This window comes from Rhinolophus sinicus, chromosome 15, assembly GCF_057876585.1.
Source record: "Rhinolophus sinicus isolate RSI-liver-muscle chromosome 15, RSI-T2T, whole genome shotgun sequence".
Taxonomy (NCBI): domain Eukaryota; kingdom Metazoa; phylum Chordata; class Mammalia; order Chiroptera; family Rhinolophidae; genus Rhinolophus; species Rhinolophus sinicus.
The window spans coordinates 22366921-22383980 of NC_142515.1; the positions used below are offsets into that span (position 1 = coordinate 22366921).

Genomic DNA, 17060 nt, shown 5'->3' on the forward strand with positions numbered 1-17060 from the left:
CGGAACAGACCGGTGGTGTAACATTAGACCTCGCCTTCTCCGCTGCAGGGCTTGAGAGCCGAGGCTAGAGAATGCGACGGTGCAGCAGAAACTGGCTTCTTTTTTCGTTTTGGGCCAGTGATTGCCTCAGAGTCAAGTGGTGATGGGAGGAGCAGGCAAGGCCAAACGCAGAAGGGGCGGAGCTAGGACTCCAAGGTTCTGGGCCTACCCCTCTGTCCTCTGGTCGCTTTTACTGACTTTGAAAAAAGGGGAGAACTATCCAGGCTCTTACTGTCTGGCACGTAGTAGGTGCTCGATTAATTGTTGAATGAATTGAATGGGCGAAGCTGCAATTTTTCTTACTTCATCAAGCAAACTTGCCCAAACCTCCCATTCCTAGTTAATTGTGAAGTACAGAGCTATCCAGCCCCTCCCGCTCCCGGATGATTTGGAACGGATTTACACCTTGCGGGTAGAAACGTAGGGGGCCCTAAGGGCTGTATCTCCAGCCGGGTTTCTTTCCTTCCCCAGGAGGTCTAGAGTCCAGAAAAGAATGCATGCTCAGCCTTCCAGGAGTACTGCTTCTCGGTCGGCCTGGGGGTTTAGTTGTGGGGTCTGGTTCTGGGCCACCCTGGGGCAGAGACACCCCAAAGCTCTGAGCGCAGATTCTGCGTCGCCCTCTCACCGCGTGCCCAGGTCTTGGTTCCTGGGTCCAATCCGGGGGAGGAACCCCTAGAGCAGTGCTTTCCCCATCCATTGGTGGCCAGGGTGTGAAGGATGCCTAGAGCTACTGCTGTCGCAGAAAGCTGGCTCCCAGCAAGGTTGAGCTCTCCCTTGGTGCAACCGCTTCACCTGCCTCTTCATAACGAAAACTGTTTCCCATTCATTATCAGGGCTTCCGGCACCTCTGCAAGGTGGGCAGGTCTGTGCTGTCACTCCACTTTACAGATGAAATAAAAACCCTGGAGAGGAAGCGCCTTGTCCAGGGTCAAGCGAGTCGGGATAGAGAACTCAGGTATCCTGGTTTTCCCAGAATTCTTTCCAAATTCCCCCGTGCCCCAATACAGCGAGAAGAGAGAAACCAGCAGCAAGGAAGGACCAAAGAGGGTCAACTTGGTTTAGGGACTTGCTCCTTCTTCCTCAGCCTGCTAGGGGAAGGGATAGCTGGAAGGATCGACCTCTGCTAACAGCCACATGGGCGCGCACCACCTCGGGCCGCGCGCCTTCTCCCCCTCCCCGCTTTGTTAGCGCCTCTGCGCCTGCGCAGTGCGACAAATCTGGCGCTGTCCCCTTCAGCACCACGCGGAGCCCGCGCCGCCCCTCCCCGCGGTGAGCCCCGTGCGCCCCCGCCTCGCACGTACCTCGCGCCCCCTCTCCCCCCGACCAGACCCCTTCTTCCTTCCGAGGTCACCATCTGCTTGCCATAGCTTTCCCAAGGAGAGCAGTTGCCATAGTGACTCTAGCGGCGCTTTCTTAAAATAATCGGGCCCCCTTTTACCTTGGCCAAGGGCACAAGGGTTGCCTGTCCCCCACTTCCTTCAGTCCCAGCCTCATCCCGCTTAACCTCTTACCCTCAGACGGGCGGGACACCTAACTCAGGCAGCAAGGAAGTTCTTCCTGAAGTCTGACTAATATCCCACCTATGGTCAGGTTTGAGTGTCCTGGGTCCAAGACTCAGAACCTGGAGGGTTTGAGGCAGTGTTCCCTAAATCTCTCTCCCATAAATTGATGGTCTTCTGGATTTAGGGGATGGGTCCGGTCTACACCCATACCGTGTGCTTGGCGCGGCCGTGTGCTCGTGGGGGCGGGAGCGCGTTGTGGCATGTAACAGGTCATGTGGCAACCTCCTAGGGACACGCGTGGGGTCTGCAGTGGGACACGCGTGAGCAACTGGGTCCTGTGTGTGGCTCACGGGGCGGTGGGCGAAAGGGACGTGGACACGGGACGTGGACACGATTGGGGTGGGGCACGTGAAGATCTTGGGAACATAATCAGGGGATCCATGTATCCTCCCCTTCGTCAGAGGCAGGTCTCAGGTTGGCGCGAGAGCCCAGCGGGGACCTAACGTCGAGAGGGGGGGCAGCCTCCGGGGCCCAGGGCCCTGGGAGAGGCCGGGGGTGGGGGGGTGGGGGTGGGATTAGCTCTGCGGGAGCCGCGCGTAGGGGGGAGGAGGAGGGACTCAGAGGCGGGCGGGCCTGGAGAAAGCGGGAGCAAGCGGGAGCCGCGCTGCCTTCACAGCTGAGCCTGGCCCAGCCTCTCCTTTGCCTCTCCTCGGCCCCAGCTCCAGGCGAGCAGCGGTGAGTACTGAGGCGGCTCGAGTCCGGGCTGCACTGGGGATACGCTGGGCCCCAATTAAGCTTCAGGAACCTGTCTGGGTTGCTGCTCCTGACCTCTGCCCCTACCCTGCATTGCCACCAGAAGCCCCTTTACCCCTTTATGGTCCCTCCTGGGCTGGGCAAGATCTGTCATACCCTTGGCGGGGGGAGGGGAAGAGGAGGAGAGTGGTCTCGAGCAGCTTCCCCCTCCAGAGGCCAGAGACTGGTGGGGGTTGGGGGAAAGGGTGTGTGTCCCTGCTTAAGTATGTGTGTAAATGTGCATCTGTGTTTGTGTGTGATTGTTACCAGTAGGTCTCTGTATCTGATATGCCTGTGTGTCTGTGCATGAGAGAATGAAGGCTTGTGTGTATATTTGGGTATCTCTTTGTGTGTTCCTGTTTGATGACAGTGTGTGTGTAAAACAAGCATGTGCCTTTCCATTACAGGCATATTTGTTATGACTATGAGAGTGTATGAGGGTGTGTCTTTGAGCAATGTGTGTGTGTGCCTGTGTCTGTGTGCGCTGGAAGGTGTAACCTGTGAATATGTTTAAGTGTGTACTGACATATTTGTCCCTAAGCATGTGTGTGTGCGTGATTATGTGTACCTGTATGGAGAACAAGAGTGTCCCTTTCCTATTCAGCATGTATGTATTAGGGGTAGTGACCTCTGTTCAGGCCTTTTTCCTCCTCTTCACCCTATGCCTCTGAGCTCCTCACGGTCCCTATATAATTCTTCTTTCCTCTCCTTCCAGGAGGCCTGAATTGGGGCCTCCAAGGGAAGGACTGTGGGGGACTCATGGCTGTATGATAGTGATGGATGGCTGACACTCTTGGTCCAGAGGGCGGGGTACTAGCCTTCCCCCTCCTCCACCAAAAGTAACTCCAAAATGCCACAGGGACTCTGGGCTCACTCAACTTCTGAAATCGCTTCCTCTGTCCTCCCGGGGCGATGCTCAGGGTCCCCAGGCAGAAGGAGAGGATCCAGGGTCCTGTTAGAGGGGACAGTTCTTTTCTCCTCAGGCCTCCATGAAAGTAGCTTAAGCAGGAGACCTGATCACCCCCAGGGGTGGTATCAATGATGCCATATTCTCAGAGTGGGCTAGTCCCCTAGTGCTCAACACCCCCAGCTGGTTTTCCCTTCCGGCTCTGCTCTCCTGCCCATCCAACTCCCTAGCAGTTCACTCCCTGCTCCCCTTCCTCTCTTGCAGACCTGTCTGAAGAGCATGCTGCCACCTCACTCCCCGCCTGGCCTTGCCATCCCTGCCCCCCCAGCCTGACCCCCGGCCCCAGCATGGCCCAGGGTGCCATGCGCTTCTGCTCGGAAGGCGACTGTGCCATCTCCCCGCCACGATGCCCCCGCCGATGGCTCCCCGAAGGCCCTGTGCCCCAGAGCCCCCCAGCCAGCATGTATGGCAGCACAGGCTCCCTGCTACGGCGGGTGGCAGGTCCCCGAGGCCGGGAACTGGGACGTGTGACAGCACCCTGTACGCCCCTGCGTGCCCCCCCCTCACCCCGTGTTGCTCCCCCACCCTGGGCACCCTCTTCACCCACTGGGCAGCCCCCTCCAGGGGCCCGGAGCTCTGTGGTCATATTCCGCTTCGTGGAGAAGGCCAGAGTAAGGCCACTGAATGGGCTACCTGCTCCCGGAGGTTTGAGTCGGAGCTGGGACCTGGGTGGGGTCTCTCCTCCCAAGCCCACCCCAGCCCTTGGGCCTGGGTCCAATCGGAAGTTGAGACTGGAGGCGTCTACTTCAGACCCACTCCCAGCAGGAGGAGGCTCAGTTCGGCCAGGCAGCCAAGGCCTTTTACATGGGCCACCAGCCCAACCTCAGGTTGGGGCAGATGGCCTTTATTCCTCTCTCCCCAATGGGCTGGAGGGGACCTCTGAGCACCTGGCCACACTATTCCGAGGACCTACTGACACTGGACTCCTGAACCAGGTATGCGACCTCTTGGGCTCCCTGAAACTCCAGAGTCCCAGCAAAGGGGCAAGACTTGGCCCCTTGGTGGTTTTGGACCTGTGAACTATTCAATCTGAATCCTTCAGTCTAACCTAAGTCTGCCTCGTTTTTGACCTCTGTGCTTGTCCCTGTGTGTTTTTCTTTCTGTGTCCCATATTCTTGTGTCTTTGTATGTCTGGCTTTATCTCTGGGTGCTTGTGTCTATCTCTCCCTCCGTGGCTTAGGGGGACACCTGGTCCTCACCCCGGGAAGTCTCCTCTCATGCCCAGAGAATCGCTCGAGCCAAATGGGAATTCTTCTATGGCTCCTTGGACCCCCCCAGCTCAGGTAAGGCGTGGGACTGAGGCAAGGCGAACAGGACAGGGCCTTCACTGTAGCTGAGGTATGGTAGGGAGGTTTAACTGCCCCAATCCTTTCCTGGGCTCCTGAGTCAGCAAATGCCTCTCCAGGCCTCAGTTTTTCCATCTGTGTTAGGGTGGGGGCTTGGAGAATGGCGCCTGGGTTGATACCTGCAGGAAGCTGGGTAGTGGAGGGAGGGGATGGCAGGATATCAAGGGTCAGTCCTTGGAGTAGAAAAGAGGCTGGTTCCCTTAGGCCCCTCACAATTGTTTCACAAGAACTTGATTTGAAATGAGCTCCACTGGCACCAGGAACAAGCTGAGTTTGTAGCAGGAAGAATGGTGGTTAGACAGTGAAAGAACTTCCCTGCCAATACTAGGCAGTGGGGGGAGAGTTCCTGCCTAGAACAGTCAGGACAGGAAGCTGACCTGGATTCCCTTCTGACCGGGATGCCTGTGCACACTGCAGGTGCTAAGCCCCCAGAGCAGGCCCCCCCATCTCCACTGGGGGTGGGGACAGGGCAGGGCTCTGGGGTGGCTGTGGGGCGAGCAGCCAAGTACTCCGAGACGGACCTGGACACAGTGCCCCTGAGGTGCTACCGTGAAACTGACATCGATGAAGTGCTGGCTGAGCGGGAAGAGGCTGACTCGGCCATCGAGAGTCAGCCCAGCTCTGAGGGCCCGCCTGGCACTGCCCGCCCTCCTGCCCCACGTCCTAGCCCATGCCTCGGCCCTCGGTCCAGTCTGGGCAGTGGCGATGAGGATGAGGATGAGGCAGGTGGGGAAGAAGATGTGGACGACGAGGTGTTTGAGGCCTCAGAGGGGGCCCGGTGAGTGGGGTAGTGGGAGAGAAAAGTGGCTTGTTTCTTCCCACTGACCCAGAGGCAGGGCTGGGGTCAAAGGGACTGGAACAGAGATGAGGGTGGGGCTAGGAGGGTCAGGACCAAGCGCGTGGTAGCAACAGGGCAGTGTGGCAGGAGATTCTGGACAGAGGCCTGGCAGAAAACGGAGGGTATGGGGGGGTATCAGCAAGAACCCAAGGAGTGTAGGGGGCAGCCAGGATAGAGGAGGAAAGGGGTTCTATGGAAGAACAGGTCAGAGCAAGAGGCCAGAGACTGGAATCAAGCTCGGGGCTGTGGGAGCATCAATCCAGAGCCTAGCTCTTGGCGGGAGAGTGAGGATTGTGGGGACTTTCTGTCTCACACCCTCCTGCAGCTTGGAGTCTCATCTTCCTCTCCTAAGATGTTGCCAGAAATAGAAATGGGATGGCAGGAGGGGAGAGGATCAGGCAGAAGGGGGAGAAAGGGAGATTAGCAGGGAGGGAGAGAGGAAGGGGATTGGGAGGGGCACTGAGTAGCATGGAGAACCTATTGTGGGGACCCTCTACCCAGATGGCTTTTTTTAGGGGGTTGGGGGCCTGTGAAAAGGAAATGATAATCCCCTTCACAGAATCTGTATGAAAGTTCAATGAAATGCTACCTGAAAGCTGTCCTCTGGGCCCCTGATCAGAGATTCTCCCTGCCCCGCAGGCCAGGCACCCGGATGTCTCACCCTGGGCCTCTCAAGTCACCTGTGCCCTTTCTACCTGGGACCAGCCCCTCAGCTGATGGGCCTGACTCTTTCAGTTGTGTGTTTGAAGCCATCTTGGAGTCACACCGGGCGAAGGGCACCTCCTACACCAGCCTTGCCTCACTGGAAGCCCTGGCCTCACCAGGCCCAACCCAGAGCCCCTTCTTCACCTTTGAGCTGCCTCCCCAACCCCCTGCCCCCCGGCCTGACCCACCTGATCCTGCCCCACTTGCCCCTCTTGAACCCGATTCTGGTACCAGTTCTGCTGCTGATGGGCCTTGGACACAGAGAGGGGAGGAAGAGGAGGCAGAGTCTGCAGCCAAGCAAGCCCCAGGGAGGGAGCCCCCTAGTCCTTGCCGCTCAGAGGACAGCTTTGGGCTGGGGGTGGCACCTCTGGGCAGGTGAGTAATTCCTTTGGTTTCTCAGACCCGAGACCCCAGGGCCCTAGGAACAGCTGCTTCAAGGGACAGAGCCTGAGTGTGAAGCTGTGGTTTATATTCCTGACCCTTGATAGGGATGGTTAGGGAATACAGATGCCTGTTTTCCCGTTTGGAGGACTACTCCCCTTCACAGCCAACCTCCTTGGTCTCAGATCCAGTGACTTGAGAAACCATGACTCAGGATTGAAGGGTGCCCAGAGAAAACCCGCCTCTCTCTCCAGGAGGGCTCTTTCCTCCCCAGACAGAGCCTCCAAACTGCTTAGAATTCTTGTGACCTTATCCCCACCCAGCCTGAGGGCTACTGCCAAAGATGCAGCCACCAGCCTCTCCCATCGCCTCCCTTCCCTCCCATGTCGCCTCCCCCCTCCAGTCAGGAGTCTCACCCTTCTCCAGGAAGTCCATTCACCAGTCTAACCTTTCTGCTCTCCCCTCTGCCAGCTACCCTCTCAGTCATGGAAGCCATGGCAACATGAGGGGGTGGCCAGGGAGATGGTTGCCTAGCAACCAGGAGTTTCCGGCCTCTGTCTCTGGGTGACAGGTGGCTTTGCGAGTAGAGCAGCTGGGGTGGGAAGGGAAGGAGTGGAGGAGATAGGGGATGAGGGGTTGCACCCTGACCCTGGTACCCTCTACCCCAGAGCCTGCTTCTTTGTGGGTAAAAGAGAAAGATCAAGGAGGAGGCTCCTCTCCCTAAAAGGCGTTGTGAGGAGGAAAGACATAGGAGCGGGAAGGTGTCCCTGCTGCCCTCAATTCTTTGACTGGCTACTGTTTCTCCCTGACAGCCTATCTGTGCCACATTTGCCTTCTATCTCTCTCAGAGATAGACTATATTCTGGGTAGGGCCAGTGTGGGGATGGGGGATCTATGTCTAATAGTAAAGTTAGGGAGCTTTGGGGAAGCAGCCAGAACTCCCACAGCAGTAAGATGGATGTGGGTTCGACTTGAGGCAGGACTTCCACAGAGAGGTGGTAATGATGGAGTAGGGTGATGGAGGGAATCTGTACAATCTCCGCTGGAGAAAAGAAAATGCCTTCCCCATGTCCCAGTCACCCTTTCTCTGCCTTCAGTGTCCGGAGGCAGAGGAAGGCTCTGGATGGCCCCTGAGAGCCTGCCCCACCTCTGAGCTGGTGTTCTCTCCCGGCAGTGAACCACCCCTGAGCCAGTTGGTGTCCGATTCAGACTCAGAGCTGGACAGCACAGAGCGGCTGGCTCTGGGAAGCACGGACACCTTGTCCAACGGGCAGAAAGCAGACCTGGAAGCCGCGCAGCGCCTAGCTAAGAGGCTGTACCGGCTGGACGGCTTCAGGAAGGCTGATGTGGCCCGGCATCTGGGCAAGAAGTAAAGCCACTGGGCTGGGATTGAGAAGGGGGTCGGGGGATGCATCCTGTGGGCAGCACCTCTACATCCCCTCTATCTAATGCTCCCAGGTCTCTAGGTAACCCCCACCTGGCCCCTTGACACTTCCCCTTGAGACTCCACCTGTCTCTCTGCCCTGCCCACAGCAATGACTTCAGCAAACTCGTGGCTGGCGAGTACCTCAAGTTCTTTGTCTTCACGGGCATGACTCTGGACCAAGCTCTCAGGTGGGTGCTGAGCCCTCTGAGGGCAGCCCCCACTCCCCAGGCCTGGTATGCAGGGCCTCAGCTATGCCTCTTCAGTCTGTGCCTCCCCTAAGCTGCCCGGACGTCACCCTTTCTAAGCTGGCTCAGCATGGCCAAGAACCAGGGCTGCCTGGTAAGAGAAACTTGGGTAAGGGTAACATGCTCCCTCTTCCTCCTCCCTAGGGTGTTTCTGAAGGAGCTGGCCTTAATGGGTGAGACCCAGGAACGGGAGCGTGTGCTGGCCCACTTCTCCCAGAGATACTTCCAGTGCAATCCCGGAGCCCTGTCCTCAGAGGGTGAGGAGGCCAGGAGCAGGGCTTTCCTGGCTGGTCACTGAGGCAGATGTGCACTGGGAGTGAGCATAGGAGCATGAGTGTGTGCAGGAGTGAACCAATGCACAAGACTATAGGCATGTCAGCATGCATGTGAGCGGACAGCGCTGATATGGCTGCACGGATATGGAGCTGTGCATGTGGGCAGGCATATTGTTAGAGTCTAGTGTGTGTTGTGAAGAGGTAGGTGGCACGTGGGTTTGCATGCCATTGTTCACATGTGTGTACAAGACAGTGCTTGGCTTGAGTGGCTGCACTGGGCTGCATAGTTGTGTGGGACCCACTTGTGTTTAGTGCAGAGACACAGAGGCATGTGGGTGTTGGGCGGCAAGCAGCCTCCAGCACCTTAGGGAGGTAGGCAGGGTGACCTGAGAGGAGGGTGAGGTCCCTTCTGAGGGATCTGCTGGAGGAGAGACTTTTTCGGGGGGGGGGTTCCCTAATAGGGTCCAGGACTTACAAAAGAGTGGTTGTGGGCCAAAGAGGGTCCTGAAAAGGGGCAGGGGATGAGCTGGAAGGCTGGGGAAGAGAGCTGTGGGAAGAGTCCCTGGGAGGTGGCTGAAGCTGAATATCAACTCTCCCGCAGATGGTGCCCACACACTGACCTGCGCCCTCATGCTACTCAACACCGATCTCCACGGCCACGTGAGTGGGGTCTGGTGGGAGGGGACCCGGAGAACCGACCCCGGACTGGAGATTTTAAATCCTGGGAGACAACGGGACGCCCAAGTTCACCGGCCTCTGTTCCCTCCCTTAGAACATTGGGAAGCGCATGACCTGTGGAGACTTCATCGGGAACTTGGAGGGCCTCAATGAAGGCGGCGACTTCCCCAGGGAGCTGCTCAAGGTGGGGGGGCGGGGCAGGTACAGGTTGCTGGAGGGGAGGGATAGGGGACCTGTTAGCACCGTCCGAGGGAAGTGAGGTGAGGGGCCTACCAGCCTCCTGCCACTGTTGCCTGGACTCTTGTGACTCAGCCTGGGGACCAACCCCCTCCCTCCAGCCCCACACTCTGGCTCTCAGTACATGCGCACGGGCGTGCAGTGGTGGCTGTGCGCTGCGGGGGAGGGGAGGCGGCGCTCTAAAACACGTGATCAGGAGGCCCTGGACCCCATATTTGCCTTCATCAGTGCCCCTCCAGTGTTCACTGAGGATGGGAGGGACCGCCTGCATGGAAGTGGGGGGCACAGGTACACCGCTTCCCTCCACCCCTTCATTCCCCTGCCACAGGGCAAACAGTCACAAAGGCCATCCTGGTACCACTGCGCTGGAGGCACCCGGAGGTAGAGGGGCCTGAGAGGGACAAAGGCTTTTCCAAAGTCTGGTGACGAGTTAGTGCCAAACTGAAACTAGATACTTCGTTTCTGGTTCTCATGCCCTGGCGCCAGCACTTGAAGGGTTAGCTACCCAGGAGCTGGTCCGGATGGGAGGAGAAAGGGGCATCCTGGTCGCATGGGTTCACTCCTCTCCCTGATGAGTGGTGTTTCATCCTGGGAGGCCTGGATTAACTTGAAACCACCAGGGTTGGCAAAAGGGTCTCTGGGCCACCACATAAATGTGACTGCATAGGAGTGTCCTTGGGATTGTCTGTGACCTTAGGCTGTGTTGGGTTTCTGAGTTTGAGACTGTAAGTGGGGATGTCCATTTCGAGTTGGGGTAAGCTTGAGTTGAGGTGTATATATGTGTATATGTGTGTATATATATATATGATTTAGGGTATCAGTGAATGAAGGGGCTTTGTCTGACTTGGGGTGTTTTGTGCTTTAGGGCTTATGATTTAGAGTGTGTATTTGAGGGGGTGTAGGTTGGGTGTTTACTTTTGTTGGGGTGTACATCTGTGAATTGGCTGATTTACGACACATGTCCATGTGTAGAAGGTATGTTTATGCGTTAAAGACTAAATTTTGAGGTGTGCATCTGAATCTGTAGTGTCCGTGAGTTGTGGTAAATGTGAACTGGTGCATCTGGTTAGTTGGGATATATGCCCGTAAACTGGGGTGTGTGTACATGAGTTGGGTATACACACGGGTGTTCGAGGTATATGCGGCTTGGTGAGTTGGACGAGGCCAGTGCGATTCCAAGGCTGCCTCCATCCTGCGCCGCCGTGGCCCCTCCATGCTGGGACAAAAGGGCCAGCAGGAGGCGTTCCGACCTCTCCTCTCACTCCCCACCCCCAACTCTGACGTGCCTGGAGAGAGCTCTAGACCCCACAGGGTCCGCCCACCTTCACGGCCTCGGGCTCAGGGGCTCCCTGCACACCCCCCCCCCCCCCCCAGCGTCCCCAGAGGAGCAGCCTGCCCCTTCGCAGGTGTCCCCCAGTGGCCCTGCCAGGTCCCTCCCTCATGGCTGCGCACCGCGGGCCCCCCTTTCAGTCCAACGCCTCCATTTTGCGCCGTCCCCGCCCTCCCCTCCCCGTCGGAGCCCCCCTCCCGCTCACCGAACTGCAGAGCCTACAGCGCCGCCACAGCCACTGCGCGTTCCTGCGTCGGTGGGAGCCGGCCGGGCTCGAGCCGGGCCGGGCTGCTCGCGCCCGCTGTCGAGGGAGCCGTCCGCGGGCTGTCGGGGCCGTCAGGGGCCGAGGGTGGGCGGGGGCATGGCTGGGGGCCGCGGCGCGCCGGCCTGGCCAGCATGATTGGCGTCAACAGCATCCACAGCAGCGCCGGGCGGCTGCGCTCGCGCTCGCTGTGCTCTGTGCGTTACGGGCGCACCCACCGCGGCGCCGAGACCCTGTGCTACGGCTGGCCGCAGCGCTCGCGTAGTCTCAAGCCCGTGCTCTACACCGACCTGGTGGTCAGCCGCCTGCAGAGCCGCAAGAAGAAAAAGGCGGTGAGGGCGTTGGGGCGGCGGCCCACGCCAGGCTAGGGGGCGACCGAGGGGGGGTTGCCGAGGGAGGTGAGGCTGAGGGGGGCGGCTGGAGGCAGGCAGCGAAGGCGGCACGAGATGAGGGGGACATCGGTGGGGCTAAGGGAGAGCACAGCAGGGACGTAGCCTATGGGGTGGGCATGGACTGGAGGGGGAAGGGCAGAGACTCTTGGATCCAGCTGGGCATCTCAAACTAAACGGTCTTTGGGTCTTCTAGATGTGGGCATGACGTGGGTCTCGCGGATGGGGTTTAAGACTTTGGAAGGAAGACATGGTTGGGGGCCAAAAGGGGCAGGGGATGAACTGGAAGGCTGGAGACAAGGATTGCAGGTTGATTGTCATTGTCCACTTCAACCTCTGGCTAGAGAGTTGGAGTAAGGGTTTAGGGTCCAGGCTATGCTGGGTTTGGGCTGGGTGTGTGCTGGGACGGTAATGTGTACATAAGCTTGGGTTGTGCTGCGTGTAGGGTGGCTGCGGGAGGGTGTACTCAACCCTTGACTGGATATGCTTGGCATGGCAGTGGGCAGTGAGAGTGTCTGAGACTGGTGTGTTGGGGTGGGGGCTGTGTCCCATCACGGAGAAGGCACCGACGTCACCACTGCACCCAGCTCACACGCAGACAGCATGACACGCCACGCTTAGCCTAACACGCACATGCTGGGGACACACCCACTCACAGACAGGCTGTTGGAAGCGCCCCCACAGTGGGAGGCACTAATGTGGACCCATATTGCAGGCCACTCCCAAGAAGAGGGGTCCCCTACACTACTCCTGAACCCCATTCTCTCCTCTGACCGCCCCAAGGTCCCCACAGGTCCCCCAGACCAACTGTACAGAGGGGAAGTGACTGGTTCAGGAGCTCACAGGGAGTTTGGGGTATACATGGTTTGGAAGCTAGAACTACTGCCTTTTAGACTAGTGTTCACTCCCCAGTAACATGAAGTGTGCGAGTGAGCGGGAGTAGGGGGTGGTGGACCAACCTGGCATTTGGCTTGGCGGGCAGTCTGGGTTGGGGGAAGGTTCTCACCTTGTCTTGGGATTGGGAGCCAGGAGAGTAAGTTCTCTATTAGCCAAAGAAGGAAGTGACAGGGTGAGTCCCCTTTCCTGGGTCTCAGTTTCTCCATGTGCTCTGTGTGGGTTTATCCTGTGGAAACAGGCTCAAAGCACATGGTTGAGAAAAGGAGAGATTCTTTGGCTGCATTTTTCCATTCCCTCCAGAGCTGTGCTGCTCCCTCCCAGGATCTGAGCAGGATGACCCCTAACAATAACAACAGTAAAGATAATAATAGCAGCTGTCATTTACTGTGCATTAACGATATGCAAGGATGCCCTGTGCTGCTTGGCCTTCATTAAACATTTGTTACTACATTTGTTCTTCCCCATGAATATTTGCTCAAAATCATGCAGCTAAAGTGGCAGAGCTGGGCCTGGGTCCTCGTAAACTGTTCCAGAGCCTGTATTCTTGGTCATTACACCCTGTTGCCCCCTTGCCCAATTCTGTCTCCTCTATCAGGTTGGGAGGGAGTGCTCTGAGCTCTGGCATTGGGGTACATGGTGCACCCCCCCACACACATGCCACCCTGATTTGTTCTTCCCTCCCCAGGCCTTGTACAGCTCCATCAAGAATGAAAAATTGCAGTGGGCCATGTGAGTTCTGGGGCTGCGTGGTGGGGGTGGGGATGAGGCATGGGGGAGGGTTGTCCTGGAGAGGCCAAGGAACTGAGATGGGCCCTGTGAGTCCTGGGGCTGTGGGGCAGGGGAGGCGGGGGAGGCCATGAGAGGCAGTGAGATGGCCTCACTTCCTTCTTTGGAGATGCCTGTCTGGACTTGGGGTTCTGTGTCTTGTCTCTAGCTGGCTTGTTATGACAAGCTGGGTTGGGGGGTGGCCATTGTCCTCTGGCCTAGGAGGAGGGGTGCTGAAACAAAAAGGGGAGGTCCCTTGGCAACCCTAGTGGGAAAGCAGAAGTCTCTGAAGTTAGGGCCCTAACCAATAGCATGAGCTCCCCCTCAGGTCCTAGGAGCCCAGAGTGTCACAGAACAAGGGACCACATTGTTGACTCTTGGCAGCTCCAGTGGAAACAGAGAGACTCAGAGTGAAGTCTTAGAAGAGTGCAATCTGAGGGAGGAGGTCCAGTTTTAGCCTTGCATACCCCAGTCTGAGGGTAGAGCCCTCATCTAAATAGTCAATAGATCACTGATATTTGCTGGTACCTGCTGAGAGTTCAGTCACTGCTCAGTTTAGCTGGGAGCTCCCAGTAGGCAGGAGAGAAGACTTCAGGGGAGGCAGAGCTCAGGACTGGGGTAGAGGGAAAGATCAGGGAAAGCTTCTTGGAGGATTGGGACTTGGGGCAAACCTTGAAGAGGGGAAGCATTTGTTTGGGGAGTCAAAGGGGGAAGTTGATATTTAGGAGGCAAATAATGTGGTGGCTGAAATGAGTGTGGCATGGGGAGACCAAGAGAAGGCAGGCCTGGTTGGAATGGAGTGGAAGGAGAAAGAGACAGTGTTGGCGGGGATGTATTATAGGCTCCATGTTGGAGGGAATAGGGAACTTGCAGGTTCTTGAGCAAGGGAATGGCCAGACAGAATCAGACTTTACATCTGACAGAGCCTGCAGACCAGGGTGTACTAGAGGACCACTAGGAAGCAGTACTTCTGCCACCTTTTAGCCAACAAGCTGAGTTGGTGCTGGGTGTGGTTGAAACAGCTGAGTCAGACGTGTGTGTCCTGGTGGAGAAGGGTGTGAGGTTTGGTATGTGTACAGAAATGGAGAGGATGGGGCTATTTCACATGAGGGGAGGAAGGGACACACATGGCCCTACCCTTGGAAGCTTTAATCTGAGAGAGGAACAATGCTGCCTCGAGAAGCCCTGATCTGAGCAAGGGGACACAGCTGAGGAGACCTGGTCTGAGAGCAGCTGTTCCCCTACCCCCATGTCCACAAACACTGGAGGAGCTTTTCTGGGTGGGCAGACGCCAGGATTGAAGGGGGGTGAGTGGCTCCATGGCCAGCCCCTTCTGAGGTGATCACATCTGCAGAGACGAGGAGGAACTGAGACGCTCTCTGTCTGAGTTGGCCGACCCCAACCCTAAGGTCATCAAGAGGGTCAGCGGGGGCAGTGGCAGCGGCTCCAGCCCTTTCCTGGACCTGACTCCTGAGCCTGGGGCTGCTGTCTACAAGCACGGGGCCCTGGTGCGAAAGGTTCACGCAGACCCTGACTGCAGGAAGAGTATGTGGCCTGGTGGGAAGGTCTGGGGGATGGATGGGAGTGGGTCTGTCCCAGGACCCCCGTGACTTGTCTTTCTTCCCCCCAGCACCTCGGGGCAAGCGGGGCTGGAAGAATTTCCATGGGATCCTCAAGGGCATGATCCTCTACCTGCAGAAGGTGCGGGGCCAGCCCAAGGGGTGGGGTCCCAGCTGGCTCAGGTGTGTGGTTGGCTGGGCTGGGCCAGGCTGGGACTGGCCAGGACAAGATGGGCGCCCCTGCAGGAGGAGTACCAGCCTGGGAAGGCCCTGTCAGAGGCAGAGCTTAAGAATGCCATCAGCATCCATCATGCGCTGGCCACGCGTGCCAGCGACTACAGCAAGAGACCCCACGTCTTCTACCTGCGCACAGCGGACTGGCGCATCTTCCTCTTCCAGGCCTCGTGAGTGCCTTCCTCCTGCCCAGCCCAGACCCCTTCCTCCAACTCTCACCTTGCTCCCCTCCCTTGTCCCTGGGTTGCCTCTTTCCTTCTCAGGCCACATCCTGAACCAGGACCGGCACCCCTGGGCAGGAACCCCGGGCCCAGGTCCCGAGTGGCTGTGCTGTCTCCTCAGGAGCTTGGAACAGATGCAGTCCTGGATCACGCGCATCAATGTGGTGGCTGCTATGTTCTCTGCACCCCCCTTCCCAGCTGCTGTTAGTTCCCAGAAGAAGTTCAGCCGCCCCCTGCTGCCCAGCGCTGCCACCCGCCTCTCTCAGGTACCCTCAGCTCTGTTCACCTGGCCAGTGGGACGGAGGGGGGCAGGCCCAGGCCAACTATATTCAAGGTTACCGTGTATGGTTATGTAGACAGCCAATGTACCAGGACGCTGGCCTCGGGGAACTGGGTTTCAGCCTCCACCCCACTTGCCATGCCGTGAACCCAGACGTGGTAGTTTGTTTAGCCAAACGAAGGGGCACCTTTCAGATAAACTTGCACAAAGGCTCTGTATGTGCTCGAGAGACCCTGATCGTGTTCCCTCTGGCCTCTAGGAGGAGCAGGTGCGGACCCACGAGGCCAAGCTGAAGGCCATGGCAAATGAATTGCGGGAGCACCGGGCTGCTCAACTGGGCAAAAAAGTCCGGGGCAAGGAGGCCGAGGAGCAACGGCAGAAGGAGGCCTACCTGGACTTTGAGGTGAGCCTCCCAGCCTGCACACCTCTGTCTATTAGCAGGACCTCTGTGTCCCCAAATACAGGCTCAGACTAGTGGTTATGGGCATGGATTCTTAAGAGCGGGACCAGTTGGGTGATGTTGGGCAGGTTGCTTAATCCTTCTCAGCTTCAGTTTCCTCTTCTGTGGAATCAGAAGAATATCCGATTCCCACTAGGGTAATGAAGTGAGATGGCTGTCAAGTGCTCAGTTTTCCCAACTCTGGTAAAGGCTTAAGAAACATTGACTGTTACCATAGGCAGTCTTGAGAGAGCCCAGAGAGTCACCAACCTACCAGGGGATTATGTCAGTCCTTGGGGCTTTAGAGATGGGCAAGAACCTGCCATGTCCTAGCCTTCTTCAGCATCCCTCCCTGATCCAGACGGGGTAGAGAAGGGGTGGGATGGGCAGAGGGTGGAGAGTGGGCTCACAGCCGCTGCCCTCTGCCTCAGAAATCCCGCTATGGCACATATGCAGCGCTGCTTCGGGTCAAGCTGAAGGCAGGCAGTGAAGAGCTGGATGCGGTAGAGGCAGCACTGGCCCAGGCAGGGAGCACAGAGGATGGAGTCCCCCCACCTCACTCCAGTCCCTCCCTGCAGCCCAACACCTCCAGCCAGCCCCGGGCTCAGTGTCACGGCTCAGAGCCACGGGCAAGGGCAGGCAGTGGGCGGCGGAAGCCCTGAGTTGGGGGTGGGAGTGTGGGGTGGTGGTGCCTGCTCGGCGCCTGCATGACACGGCCCTGCCTGAGCCCGGGCTGGCCTCGGGCCACCCCTGAGGGCTCCTCGGCCCAGGGCCCAACCGCGCCGGACGCGGTGTCCGGGGCAGGGCAGGGCTAGGGACTGGCCTCGGGAGCCCAGGCTAAGGGCCCCTCTGAGACCCCCTTTTTGTGATAATGTTTTGCACTTTTCGTACTGGGGGCTGGGGCGGGAGGGGCCAGGGCCCCTGGACTTTTGATGCTTTTTTTTTGTGGGGGAGGCCTGACCACGTTTCTGCTTTCTGCTGAGACCACCCCCACCCGACACCAGCAATCCCCCTCCATCCTGGGGCCTGGCTCAGACAGAGGCCAGGAGTTGGAGCTGAGCTGGTTTTCCCTCCTTCCTCCCTGAGGGCTCACCCTCTCTCTTTCCAGAGGTGGAGGATGGGTGTCCATGCCCAGGCCCCCATACATAGGCTGGGGCAGCATGGCCTTGCTTTCCCTCCTTCAGTGGGCCCTGCCCTTTGTACAGCCTCCACCCCCATTAAAACTGCTCTGGACTTGCTGGCTGGACCTCCTT

General features: G+C 58.0%; 1 protein-coding gene across 2 annotated transcripts; it reads left to right on the forward strand.

Moving 5' to 3' along the window:
- The first annotated feature begins 335 nt into the window (after positions 1-335).
- On the forward strand, positions 336-17045 carry PSD (pleckstrin and Sec7 domain containing). 2 transcript variants are annotated; one of them, XM_019725002.3, is made up of 19 exons: positions 336-459; positions 873-994; positions 2218-2276; positions 3505-4235; positions 4481-4583; positions 5064-5424; positions 6124-6564; positions 7745-7939; positions 8104-8184; positions 8386-8498; positions 9118-9176; positions 9289-9378; positions 12995-13038; positions 14429-14619; positions 14705-14775; positions 14880-15037; positions 15210-15354; positions 15628-15771; positions 16239-17045. In XM_019725002.3, the coding sequence occupies exons 4-19, from the start codon at positions 3588-3590 to the stop codon at positions 16467-16469; spliced, it is 3075 nt and encodes a 1024-aa protein (XP_019580561.3). In that variant the 5' UTR covers positions 336-459; positions 873-994; positions 2218-2276; positions 3505-3587; the 3' UTR covers positions 16470-17045. The 2 variants fall into 2 exon arrangements, with proteins under 2 accessions (XP_019580561.3, XP_019580560.3); XM_019725001.3 differs by lacking the exons at positions 336-459; positions 873-994 and adding an exon at positions 1216-1308.
- The last annotated feature ends 15 nt before the right edge of the window (positions 17046-17060 follow it).

What these genes read in the sequence shown, in the direction of transcription:
- PSD (XM_019725002.3), top strand. Translation starts at nt 3,588, where the DNA reads ATGGCCCAGGGTGCCATGCGCTTCTGCTCGGAAGGCGACTGTGCCATC. An exon ending in ACACCGATCTCCACGGCCAC is followed by an intron (nt 9,177 to 9,288) that starts GTGAGTGGGGTC and finishes TCCCTCCCTTAG; the next exon opens with AACATTGGGAAGCGCATGAC. An exon ending in CTGCCACCCGCCTCTCTCAG is followed by an intron (nt 15,355 to 15,627) that starts GTACCCTCAGCT and finishes TCTGGCCTCTAG; the next exon opens with GAGGAGCAGGTGCGGACCCA.